The sequence below is a fragment of the Astatotilapia calliptera genome, chromosome 18 (assembly GCF_900246225.1).
Source record: "Astatotilapia calliptera chromosome 18, fAstCal1.2, whole genome shotgun sequence".
NCBI classification, from domain to species: Eukaryota; Metazoa; Chordata; class Actinopteri; order Cichliformes; family Cichlidae; genus Astatotilapia; species Astatotilapia calliptera.
Window position 1 is genome coordinate 32,573,888 of NC_039319.1, and position 13,360 is coordinate 32,587,247.

The window sequence follows — 13,360 nt, forward strand, 5'->3', positions numbered from 1 at the left end:
TGATGTCATCTTAATTTATAACAGGTGTCCTGTCAGATAAAGCTGGCTGATGAACAGGGTCATATTGACTCTCTACTTTTGAGATATTTCTTAAAACTTTGCTTTTTTGATAGGGCCTGCTCATGTGAATCCTCCCTTGGTTATGCTGTGTGAAAGAGGTGGGACCGATAGAGACTGAAGTTCCCCTGGCTGTTTCCTCTTATTCCATCTGAGAGGAGGTAAAACGCTTTTCCCTTATTTGCTAATAGTAAATCATTTTTATTCTTAAAAAATGATTTACTGAAGCCAAAGTAGAAGTCTGATTAGTATGGTATGTTAAATGACAAATGTAGTTTGAGTAGTGGAAATAACTGTTCTAATGTCTGATTTTTGTGAGGACATGATCTGGCTCTGACCTTGGCAGACTAGTGTGTGTCTCACCCATTATGATTTTGAATAAAAGAAAGAAATAAAAGCAAGTAATCCTCTTGATTTGAATTAAAAAGGCATCATTTTAAAACTGAATGTTCATGTGAGAATATGTTGAAGATATCTAACTGAAGTAGAATTACATAAACTGAATGAAACGAAGGAGTGTACCCATATATGACTGAATGTTCAAATATCTATGTTAACAATAACACAGAAAATGTCATGAAGTGATTTTAAAGTTTAAACTTTAGTTCATGCATGTGGGACGACTGAGTCAGAGAGAGGATGATAAGGTGTGTGGATATCAGGTGATTAGATGTTAACTGAGTAATTTGATGCCCCTGTGGTGGGTGAGGCAGGATGTGATCTCACAAGATTTAGTGTCCAGAAAGAAAAGGGGGAGAAAAGGTGGAAATGTATACAAGTGAGGTGAAGAAGACATACAAGGTTCTTTTTTGTCTTCTGATGATCAGAAGATTGGATCTAAAGAGGTCACAGTTGAAAATTCCAGCAGAGATGCCAGAGGAACCAATCACTGACCAAACCATACACCTGCAAGTTGGTTTTGTATATTTTGGGGGTTTTCCTCTGCTAAATTTGAAGCCGTGTTAAGATGATTAATTCAGAAGGTCTTTCATTCACAGCATACTTCCACTGAATGCCCGGGGGATCCTGTTTTTCCTTTGATCTGCTTTATCCTGTGGGGGCGATCGTGGCTCAAGAGTTGGGAGTTCGCCTTGTAATCGGAAGGTTGCCGGTTCGAGCCCCGGCTTGGACAGTCTCGGTCGTTGTGTCCTTGGGCAAGACACTTCACCTACCGCCTACTGGTGGTGGTGGTCAGAGGGCCCGGTGGCGCCAGTGTCTGGCAGCCTCGCCTCTGTCAGTGCGCCCCAGGGTGGCTGTGGCTACATTGTAGCTGCCATCACCAGTGTGTGAATGGGTGGATGACAGGTTGTGTAAAGCGCTTTGGGGTCCTTAGGGACTAGAAAAGCGCTATATAAATACAGGCCAATTACCATTTTACCAGCCTCTCTCCTCCACAGGATCAGAACAAAATCAGCATTAGCTCAGAGTTGGTAAATTAGAGAAGTATAATTTAGGTAATGTGATTATTATACTTTGATTTTTATTAATTTTGGATTCTGTAACCTGCAAGTCTAAATTGTGGACATTAAATGTTTAACCTTTTGTGAAATGGTTAAAGGTAAAAATCTGGGTATTAAGTCCCTTGTTTTCCGAGTGTAAAAAGTTCTTACAGGTTACTCCAGCCATTTAAATATAACAGTACCTTGAGGCCTACTGTCATGGTCCCTAAAATTAACGATCTAGGGTCTGTAACAGGTGTGACTGGTAGGATATGAGCTGCAAGTCTAGTCAGGTCCCCCCCACAACAGTGAAAGGAGGGAAGACACCTGGACTTCGAGGTAGTCAGAGCTGGGCGAGTCCCCTCATCCACTGTTATGGCTGCAGGTACAGCCACACAGTGGTAATAGTGTTACAATAGAGGCTTACATTTACATTTTTCTTTCTTTAAATATAGGATTTAATTTACAGGATAACAAAGAATTGGTTTTGGTTTAGAATTCATTCATTTATACAATCACATAATACACTATTCTAAAATAAGTGCGCAGATTTTAGGTTACACTGTTGTGCATCTATGATTTAATCTTTCTTTGTTTTCTGAGTTACCTCAGTGGCAGCTGCTCCCAGTCCCTTGGTTGATGAGCCAAGAGGTGGAAAAGGGTGAAGCAAGCCTATATGGAGACCTGCAAATTGGGTCATACCACAACTCTGGATCATGGGGGGGGGGGGATTTGTTATGTTAGCTTCAGTTGGGCCCAAGATTTTGATTGTTGTATAATTTAACCAAGTTTGTTTTGGGGTTAAATGAAAAGCCTTTTTTTGGACTTTAACCTGTGGCTGATGCTCCTTCATTGCTTGGTTCATCACATCCACATTGGCTCCATGTGAACTCTGACCCACAGGCTCAGAGGATAAAACTTTTTTAAAAAGAGTGCCGACACAGACTTCCTGTATTGGGGCTCTGGGGCCCGTTCTTCGTACGTCGCTTACTACATCCAAGATCAAATGACACATCCAAGACCAAACCATCGCGCTAACCGTGAGCTCGCTAATCCGGTTCCCCGAACACACCTGCTGTTGACGATCAGTACAGCTGGATGAAGTAATGTGAGATCACTGGGTGTCCGTAAAAGGGGCTACGCATCGATAGTAGAAACATTGATCGGCAACCCTCTGATTGGTCGGCGAAAATGTCGAAGGAGAGCGCTCGGTATTTTTCGGCAGCAGAGCAAGAACTCTTGAGTGAGGGATTTCAGGAGTTTCAGAGTTTAATCAGAACGCAAGGGAACACTGCAAAGGCTGCAAAAGCAAGGAGAGAGGGCTGGCAGAAAGTTGCTGACAAATTAAACTCGTAAGTAATTTAATAATAACAATAATAATGGAGTGGATTGATATAGCGCTTTCCAAGGCACCCAAAGCGCTTTACAATGCCACTATTCAGTCACTCTCACATTCACACACTGGTGGAGGCAGCTACAGTTGTAGCCACAGCTGCCCTGGGGCAGACTGACAGAAGCCAGGCTGCCATATCGCGCCATCGGCCCCTCTGGCCAACACCAGTAGGCGGTAGGGTAAATTTATTATATTACACTATATTATCCAATATTATATTACATTATATTATATTATGTTATATTATATCCCCTTACACATTAGAGCCACAACAGGACCCACTAGAACATGGGAACAAGTAAAAGGGAAATATAAGAATATTCTACAGAATGGTAATATTTATCACTTATATTGCTTTTCGTCTCTTGGAAAGAGACCCTGGAATAATCTGTTTGTTTATAACAGCAACCAAGAAAAGGGCAGAGCAAAAAAAAGACAGGTGGTGGTCCTGCACCCCCTCGTCAACAAGTTGGTTAAGTAAATAATACCCTCACGGGAATATCGACATCTCTCAATGAGCACACTGTCGCGCTGAGCTAAAGGATCCTGTCTATCCCGCAATATACGCTGAATTCTGGAAACTCTCCTTATCAATCTTGCACCTTCCGCAATGGGCTGCTCGCGTATACGGACAGGATATGACTGCGACAGACTTCCCAAATCCACCTTCGCTTTTATAGCCGTGGTCTCCCATCTTGATTACACGAAGTAATTTCCAATTACTACTCTGAAATATGAATTACATCTGTAATAATCACATGTAATAGAATGTTAATAGTACATTTCCCTTTTTTAGGAAATGACCTGTATGTATCTGTATGAAATCAATAAATGGATCAAGTGCTGCATTATCTTTAGTTACATTGATAATATTTATTTATGGTGAAACAGTGGTGGAATATCGCTGTTGCTTTCGTATAAATGAAGCAGACATACCTGCGTGGCCGCGATCTAATCCTGTTTACATAAAGTGAACCTGCTCCCGAGCAGGTTTACGCTTACGGCTCTGTTGCTATGGCAGCAAGTCCCGGATGAGCTTCGGGGAACCGAACGATCCAAGATCACACGAAATCGTCAACAATCAAATCCAGCTAACCTACTTAGCGAGGTACGAAGAACGGGCCCCTGGGCTTTGAAGATCGACAGCTGTAATAGGCCTAGGCTGCTGGGGGCTTCCATGATGTGCTTAGTGTTTCTTCTTCACTCACCTCTTTTAAGTTACTGGGTGTTTTATATGCCATTTTGCATTTAATCATTACTTATGATTAATCTCTCTCTTCCATAGCTTGTCTGTTGCCCTGTCTCCCTCCCCTGACTCTGTCCTGTTTTGTTTTTTTTTTACTGTTGGGGTTTTCTCTCAACAATTTTAGGGTCTTTACCTTACAAGATAAACCAATTTGAGTTAATTGTTGTGATTTGGTGCTATATAAAGAAAATGTAAATGTTTTCAATTATCAGTTTTTCTTCAGTGTGGGCTCATTGATTCCATGATAACTCACGCTGCAATTAATCTGTATAAAAAGTTTACTTTAAGACTTTCAACTAGGACAGAATGAGGCAGGTGATTATCAATGTCAGGACACAGCATAACGAATAAGTGCATTTGCTTAAGATACACATTGCGCCTTTCATAGCTTAAACATGAAATATTCAAATTCAAAAACATATGGTCCACTCTTTGTGTGAAAGGCAGACATTTTCTTTTTTATTTGTTAGTTTATGGTGAAAAACCCCCAGATACACACACAGTATTGTTGTATACTAATCAGTGAAACATAAAAGTACCTGCAACAATTCTTAGATAAATGATATTTACATTTGTATTTATTTACATTATGTATTTCAGATAATAATTGAATCACTTTTTCATGTTACAAACTGGAGTATGTCTTTATGCATGATGATTATTCCCTTTCTTACAGACTATAAGGAAGTGTTATTTCATTATGTTCAGCTGCCGGATCTCGTCCACTCTGTTGTGGTGCAACTGGAAGGAGGGAGTGACCCAACGGCCACACGAACACTGATCTCCACACCAGCTGAATGAGCCCAGCTTACAGTTACACTTGGGACACAGCAGCTACACACACACAAATATATAAAAGAAAGGAAGAGAGAATGAACAAGAACTGTAAATTAGCAAAAGGTGGTCATATCAAACATTCATATTTGCTCAAAAGTTGTTGGGGGGTAACAAACAATGATGCAAGAGAAAAGATGACAAGTTTTTTACCTGTCCATCCATCACTCCAAGTAAGGCTTGCTCCATCCATTGCACTGGCTCAATAAAGTATGATGTACACTGGACCTCTCCTGAACAACAACACATCGAAAGATTACAAGTTCAGTAAGTGCGATTACTTTGTAGTCTTTTTTATGGATGTATGGATGTACTGTGAAGCCAGTTTGAAACAGTCAAGCTTTCTTCAGTTTAGCCATGTCAACACAATGTAAAATCATATCAGAGATAACAAATCTGTCATAAAACTAAGAAAACAAATATCTTAAAATCTATTTTAGAAATCAATCTGAAACTTGCTTAAAACTAAAAAATATATATATTATTATTTATTAGATGAAAAAAACTGAATTCACATTTTAATGCCAAAATTTGAGCCGTCACACAAGTCATAAATTACATTACTCAACATTCAACCACTAGAATGTTTTAAGGAATGCAAGTAAATAAATAACTAAAACTAAATCTCTTGGGGGGAAAAAAAAAGTGCTTTACTATTGTTTTTCAGCTTTATTGCAAAAAAGTTCATTTGAAAATTCCTGGATAACATCAGTAATTATATTTTCTGATTAACTAGCTTGTAAATATAGGTGGGGCATCCGTTAATAGAAATATGAAATATGTTAATATTAATACTGTTAATCTAGGGCAGCTGTATCTCTGCAACATAAAAAAAAGAACATGTGGGTGAAAGAAAGTCAATGAAATTAAAAAAAAGAAAAAAAGAATACCCAGATACTAATTAAAAATGACATTGTCAATAATTTATTGAGTGAATGTTCACAGTATGTCTTCTTACCAGTAAGGTTACTGGCCTTTTTGTGACTAAAGGCCGAAGCTCCTTCTCCTACTAAATGACTGAGAATACTGGAGCCACGAAATAGAGTTCGACTGCAAGGAGAAAGTGGAGGTTACTGCCTGCAGAAGCTGTAGCTCAAACTGGCACACACACCAGGCTGAATACCTCCTTTTCTCCATTCAGAAGAAGAGTCACTCAGTTCCTTGGATTCCTTGGATAGGATATGTAATTTCCTAATGTAATCTAAGATGTACAAACTTCAAGACAAACTTAATACCAATACCAGGATACATTGGTGTGAAAAAGTGATTGCCCCCTAACCATAATAACTGGTTGGGCCACCCTTAGCAACAACAACTGCAATCAAGCGTTTGCGATAACTGGCAATGAGTCTCTTACAGCAACATGGAGGAATTTTGGTCCACTCATCTTTGTAGAATTGTTGCAATTCAGCCACACTGAAGGTATCAGTTTCGTCCGCAAACCTTTTTGATGTGACCCTCTTAGCTCCTCCTGCATCAGGTGAGACAATGATGCAGTTTTTCCACAGCATCTCAATCGGATTCAAGTCAGGACTTTGACTAGGCCACTTCAAAGTCTTCATTTTGTTTTTCTTAAGCCATTCAAAAGTGGACTTGGTGTGTTTTGGATCATTGTACTGCTGCAAAACCCAAGTGCGTTTCAGCTTGAGGTCACGCACAGCTGCCCGGACATTCTCCATCAGGATGTTTTGGTAGACGACAGAATTCATGGTTCCATTTACCACAGGAAGTCTTCCAGGTCCTGCGGCAGCAAAACAGCCCCAGAGCATCGCACTACCACCGCCATTTTTTACTTATTGGTAATGTTGCTCCTTTTCTGAAATGCTGTGTTACTTTTATGCCAAATATAATGGGACACACCTTCCAAAAAGCTCAACTTTTGTCTTGTCAGTCCATAGAGTATTTTCCCAAAAGTATTGGGCATCTTCAAGACGTTTTCTGGCAAAACTGAAATGAGCATTTTTGTTCCTTTTGCTCAGCAGTGGTTTTTGACTCTGCCATGCAGGCCATTTTTGCCCAGTCTCTTACTTATGGTGGAGTCATGAACACTGACCTTAACTGAGGTACATGTGACCTGCAGTTCTTTGAATGTTCCTCTGGGGTCTTTTGTGACCTCTTGAATAGGTCATTGCTGCGCTCTGGTTGTAATTTTGGTCGGCTGGCTACTCCAGGGAAGTTTAACCCCTGTTCCGTGTTTTTGCCTTTTACAGAGTTGTGTAGGAATTTTCCAGACTGACAGTCACACAGGGCCCTGTACGTTTGGATTTGTTTTCCCCTTAAAAATGAACACCTTCATTTAGAAAATGCATTTTGCGCTTACTTTAAACATTTAAGTATGACAAACAAAACCAAAAAAAGGAAATCAGGAAGTTGGCAAACACTTTTTCACAACACTGTAAATAGTTTGCTATGATCGGCTGTGAGTCATAAATTAAACTGTGGACTGTTGAGCTAAGAAGTAAAATCATCAACTTAACAAACTGTTTTGTTTTTGTGTGTGCCATCAGCTTATTCATATTAAAGACACATGTAATTTGAAGCATTCAGCTTCCATTTTTCACCTGCACTTCCTGCATCGATAGGATGCTTCAGAGGAGCTGGAGTGGGCAGGGTCAACAGCAAACACCTCCCTAGGCACCTTCTGTAACTCTGCTCAAACACATGCACACATACAGAAAGAAAACATATAATTTAAGAACAAGAAAGCACAACAAAAATAATGAGAAGTGCTCAAATGTTTAACTATAATCTCAGAATGTGTGTGTGTGGTTACCAGGGTATTTTTCAGTGATCTTGGTCAGTCTGTATTGTTTGTACAGAGGACTGGAGGTATCCACCTCACACTGCATTGCTTCGTACAGACACAACTGCTCCTCAAAACCACTATTGACCCTAAAAGACATACATACAAGCAAGTGTGCTTTAGAGAATTTTTAAAAAAAAATGTAAATTTTATGTGTGGAGTAAGAAATATAATCTCTGGGGGATTTAATAAACATTAAATACAAATAACAGTACTTTAAAGTGAAACACAAACTTACTGTACATCTGGTTTGAGACTCTTTAGTCTATGATAAGCCTCAGTGAATCCCAGTTTGTATCTCTTCATTAGATAAGCAGTAACAATGGTGGCACTGCGACTCCGACCAGCCTGACTAAAACACACACAAAACCATGTTTGCGGTTTGACACTTAACACGATTGTTTCACATTGCATATTTTCACAAGCTTGAGTAAAATAAAAGGAGCATTTTTTTAAAAATCACAATATTGCGATTTGATATATAAAATTGCCTTACCAGTGAACCAGTGCAGCCCGGCCACCATCGACAGCCTCTTTAATGAACCGGAAACTGGTGTCCATGTAACTGAGGAGGTCTGAAGTCTCTTCATCTAAGACATCAATCCACTTCCTAACAAAGGCTCTATCATCAGGAAACAGTGGGCTGGGGTCTACAGAATCTACAGACAGGATGTGACTGATGTTCGCACCGACCAGTTCCTGGTGGTCGTTGAGGTTAGCTGCAGTGCCGATGTACAGCCCAGGGTCCACCAGAATCATGACTGCAGAGACAAACCCAGTAGCACTAATGTCTGTGCAGAAATATGGCCAGAAAAACATCAAGAAGTCATAAATGAATCTGGACATTCTTCCAGGCACTAACAACACAAAGTAGAATGGAGTAAATGGCTGTGTCTATAACCGTTTTTGTAGACCACCTTTACAGCTTTAAACATTCTGATCACTGCCCAATTTCTCAAATCAAACCTTTATATTTTTCCCCTTTGGATCATCTTGGCATTTCATTTGTTAGATACCAATTTAAAATTAGGAGATTAAAATGTGAACATAAAAACATCAATAAGCATCAAGAACAAAAAATACTTTTTATACATACATACATACATACATACATACAAGTATAGGAATAGAATACAACTACGTTTTAATCTTAGAAGCAAATTTGGACCGCTGTCTGAATTTTAATTTCAAAGGTCACCTGGATACAAAAAGTATCGAATCATCAAACAGTTTGCTGTCTTTGGCTTAAAATACGTTTTTTATTAAAAGCTTTTCCTCTTGAAAGCCACTTTTGCCACCATCGTTGCTGTTATTCATCAACTGATTACCATTCAGTGCCATGTTTCTCTATATATTGTCTCTGACACAGCAAAGGATTAAAAATAGGATACTTTGGTTCAAAGAAACCGTCACTAGTATTATTTTCAAGTAACTAGTTTTGTTTTCTGTGTCACAAGTAGCGATCGTCTTTGGTTCAGTGCCGTTGCCAAAATATAAATCTGAACTTTCACTTTAACATCTACTCATTCTGGCAACCCACACACCCTCACATCGTTCACTCACTCGCGATCTCTCGCAGTCGTTTTCGCCTTTTTGCTGATTATCACCGGCTTCGCCTTTTAGTGTGTAACACAGCTACTGATTTAAGAGAAAGTGAGTGCAGTGAAATACGTTACAGACTCAAATATAATCCAAAAAGTTAACGTGCTGTAGTCTGCATCAGCATTTGGTTCCTGTTTTAAAATGCTCGGTCGGAAACGTAGACGTACACACAAACACGCGTCGTTAGTTCCGGCCTATTATACTTTCAAAATAATTTCAATAAGTATAATAAGTATGGCAGAAAATTAAATAGTCAAAACGTATTTACATATACGCTCTATGTACAGCCAGTATCTCTGATGTTAAACAAAGCAAGAGGAACACAATGGTGAATACCAAATCTGGGTCATTTTATTGATAAAGGGTTTTTTTTACTTGTTTTTCCTGCCCACCCCTATCGACCATACCCCAGAAAAATATTTTTAATTGAAGATAAACTAGACAACGCTTGGAGAGCAATACAAAAATTCCAATAAATAAATACAAATATTCCAATAAATAAATAAATAAATAACCTGGAGACCCTCTTGGCTCTTGGTTAGGGGAAAATTTTTAATTTCTCTTAGCTATTTGTTGAACATGAACATGAAAAGCGTTTACGTTGCCTGGCAGGGCGAAGGACACTGTCTCAGCTGAACTCTGGACACACAGACACACACACACACACACACACACACAGAGAGAGAGAGAGAGACATATATATACACATGCAGATATACACTCATCCCCCCTCCCCCTCCAAACGTCCCCTCCGATGCTAACGGTGGATCAAGGAGACCAGCCTTATGCTGCAGGACCGGATGCACTGTCTACACTGGCTGTCTCTCACCCTTTACCCATCCCTGTTGCTTGCCATGTGTTTCTTTGGTGTATTAAGAGTTTTTTCATGTGCTATGTGCAGAGAGGTGTTTTTTTCTGTTCTCAAACTGATCTCCCTGTTGGAGCTCAGTCTGGGGGGAGTTATTTTTTCTCCTTATCTTTCCTCGTGTTGTGCATTTTCCATGTTATAGTCCTCTGACCTGTCTTCCCCATGTGATGTTTGTGTAATGTATGTACGGTGGCCCCTAGAGACAAAGCATGTATAAACTCCAAAACACTTACAAATTCCAAATAGCACGCACAAACTCCTCAACACATACAAAATCCAAAACACATGCAAACTCCAAAACACATGCAAAATCCAAAACACGTACAAAATCCAAGACACGTACAAGCTCCAAAACACATACAAAATACAAAACACGTACAAAATACAAAACACGTGCAAAATCCAAAACACGTGCAAAATCCAAAACACGTGCAAAATCCAAAACACATGCAAAATCCAAAACACGTGCAAAATCCAAAACACGTACAAAATTCAAAACACATGCAAAATACAAAACACGTACAAAATCCAAAACACATGCAAAATACAAAACACGTACAAAATCCAAAACACGTACAAAATTCAAAACACATGCAAACTCCAAATCACAACGGAAGTGCTCCAGGACGCTAGGGGCAGTGTTGAGCTCGATTTGTAAAATAAACGGCAAGTTTGTTGCAAACACATGGGCTCTAGTCTCCGTTGCGCTTCCCAGGTTGCCTAGCAACTATGATACTAACAGCTGGAAACGTGTCATACAACTTTTTTTGACAGAAATGAAGGAGAACATATTTTTTTTCATTTGTTTGTTTGTTTCTACAAGAGCTTTGTGTGATTTAATAAGTATCTGAGGCTGAGACCACAGGACAGTAAAACATGATTTTTGGGCTTCATTTCTGTACTGAACAGTCATTTAAGATTAGCTAGTAAATAACAATTAGCTAATGTTGTTCATGAGACTAAAGTCATATCACTTTGGTAATGTAAATATAATATGGACAATATTATGGTTATTATATTAGTCATTATTAGGTATTACAGCAGTGAACATGAACTCTTTGTCAAATACTGAGCTTCAGTACAGATTCAAGTTGCAGTTATTTACATGTCTTACCACCTTAAATCTTCACTCAAAGACAAGTATATAGGAATGACTGCCAAATTTATTTGCCACTGAAGCCGAAGGATGGCATCTGAATAAAACCTGTCTTGACATGCCTAGATGACATTAAAGCTTGGTTGGCTCTAAACTTTTTAAATTTGAATGAAAAGAAAACAGATTTGTTGGTGTTTGGACCCAGTGGCCCCTGTGAGTCCTCTTCTTTTCATTTGGAACCCCTGGAGGTTTATTTTAAACCTGTTGTTACTGCCCTTGGTTTTAAGTTGGACCAGTCCATTTTTATCATTTAAGGCGACTGGCAAGAGTGAAATCGTTTCTTTCTAGGCAGCACTTTGAAACCGTGATCCATGCTTTTATTTCTTCCCCTGTGGACTACTGTAACGCACTTTATGTGGGGGTCAGTCAGTTGTTACTCTGACATCTGCAGCTGGTTCAAAATGTATATTGACAGTGCATATATAGGTGTATCATATATAAGAGACAAATGTTGTTCCTTCAGTATGTTGGCATTACTAAATTTGGCTCAAATGCTTACATACATGTGTAAAAAGAAAATGTACAAGCTGTGAGCTGTTTCAAATCAAATCACTTTTATTGTCACATCACATGTGCAGGTACATTGGTACAGCACATGTGAGTGAAATTCTTGTGTGCGAGCTTCACAAGCAACAGAGTTGTGCAAAATACAATAATGTAAACAAGCAAAATACAAGAATGGCTACATCTGAAACTAATAAATATATGTACAATATATAATAGTATATATATGTTTCTGATAAAATGAAGAGTAGACTGATGTATTAAATATTCCTTTATTGGGTGAGAAAATCAGACCATGTCATAACTGCTTTAAGTCATACAGAATAGATATCAGAGCTTTAAACAGGCTGACGTCTGCTAAATGGGTCAAACTGGGCAGAAAGTATACAAACACATAACATCCTTATAGAATATGATGTAACACTATAGATCAACTTACCTCAGAATATATAAAGCATATAAACAATTACAGCAATATGATGCAACAAACACAGCAGTGCTACTGATCCAAAATACTCAAAGCTTCATAGAACTGAAACAAACATTTATTTTTAGTTCCATTCTGCTGCTGATACATACTTTAGGTTTCTGAACATTAAACTTGTTGCTGCCTTTCATAGTGCGTAACTTGAAGGCCCTGAGTACTTTCTCCCACACTGGAAACACTGGAATGATAAAATTATTTGAACATTACCTAATAAGACTGATTCAGGACAGACAATTAGTTATGTTAAACTTTCCTAGCAGTCCTTCACAAACAGGGAACAGTCTGTCTATTCTCTCCATCTGTCAGCTGCTGCTGGCTCTTCCTCCTCCTCTTCCTCACATACTGCTGAGATTGTCCTGGTGGATCATCAGGGGTGCAAAGCCTCACAGATGATGTAATGCAGTGGGTCCCTCAGTCTGTTCTCACTCTGGACACTTGCAGGTGTCACACATAGAAATCAAATGTGTGATAAGCTGCAGGATTCAAACACAAGTGTGACTTATAAATACATGTTCATACTTTTATTCCACAATCAGAGAGAAAGAAACAGAGAGAGAGTGCAGGACAGACAGACAGGTGACAGTCTCAGGTGTACACACTGCTACAAAACAGCACCAGAGAAGGAGGATTTAGTGTTTGTGTCATTACGAGTGCTAAACAAGAAGAGTTCCCAGATGGTACAGTGGACACATGTGTGACTCCTGTGATTAAAGCATCTTTCTTTCAGCTTAAGGAGTGAACCGTCAGCTGACTGACATGACTGACTTTAATTACGCATAAAATCATCACATTCTCTGTAAGATTAAAGTCAGCTATTGAACGGCGAATATTTTGAAGTGAAGGCTTTAAAACCAAGTTAGTACAAACGTCGCTAATGTCACATAACTTTCCCGACATGTTGCCAACAGTAATGTTTTAATGTTCTTCATTATAAAAACATTTGCGCATAAATAAGTGACATAATATTCAGT

General features: G+C 39.0%; 1 protein-coding gene across 2 annotated transcripts; it reads right to left on the reverse strand.

Moving 5' to 3' along the window:
• Positions 1–4,326: 4,326 nt before the first annotated feature.
• dusp12 (dual specificity phosphatase 12) lies at positions 4,327–9,560 on the reverse strand. 2 transcript variants are annotated; one of them, XM_026150897.1, is made up of 8 exons: positions 9,336–9,560; positions 8,269–8,533; positions 8,011–8,124; positions 7,743–7,861; positions 7,531–7,618; positions 5,928–6,019; positions 5,123–5,202; positions 4,327–4,969 (listed from the first exon to the last, which is right to left on the reverse strand). In XM_026150897.1, the coding sequence occupies exons 2-8, from the start codon at positions 8,529–8,531 to the stop codon at positions 4,826–4,828; spliced, it is 900 nt and encodes a 299-aa protein (XP_026006682.1). In that variant the 5' UTR covers positions 8,532–8,533; positions 9,336–9,560; the 3' UTR covers positions 4,327–4,825. The 2 variants fall into 2 exon arrangements, with proteins under 2 accessions (XP_026006682.1, XP_026006680.1); XM_026150895.1 differs by having other exon boundaries at positions 4,329–4,969; positions 8,269–8,563; positions 9,336–9,558.
• Positions 9,561–13,360: the final 3,800 nt, after the last annotated feature.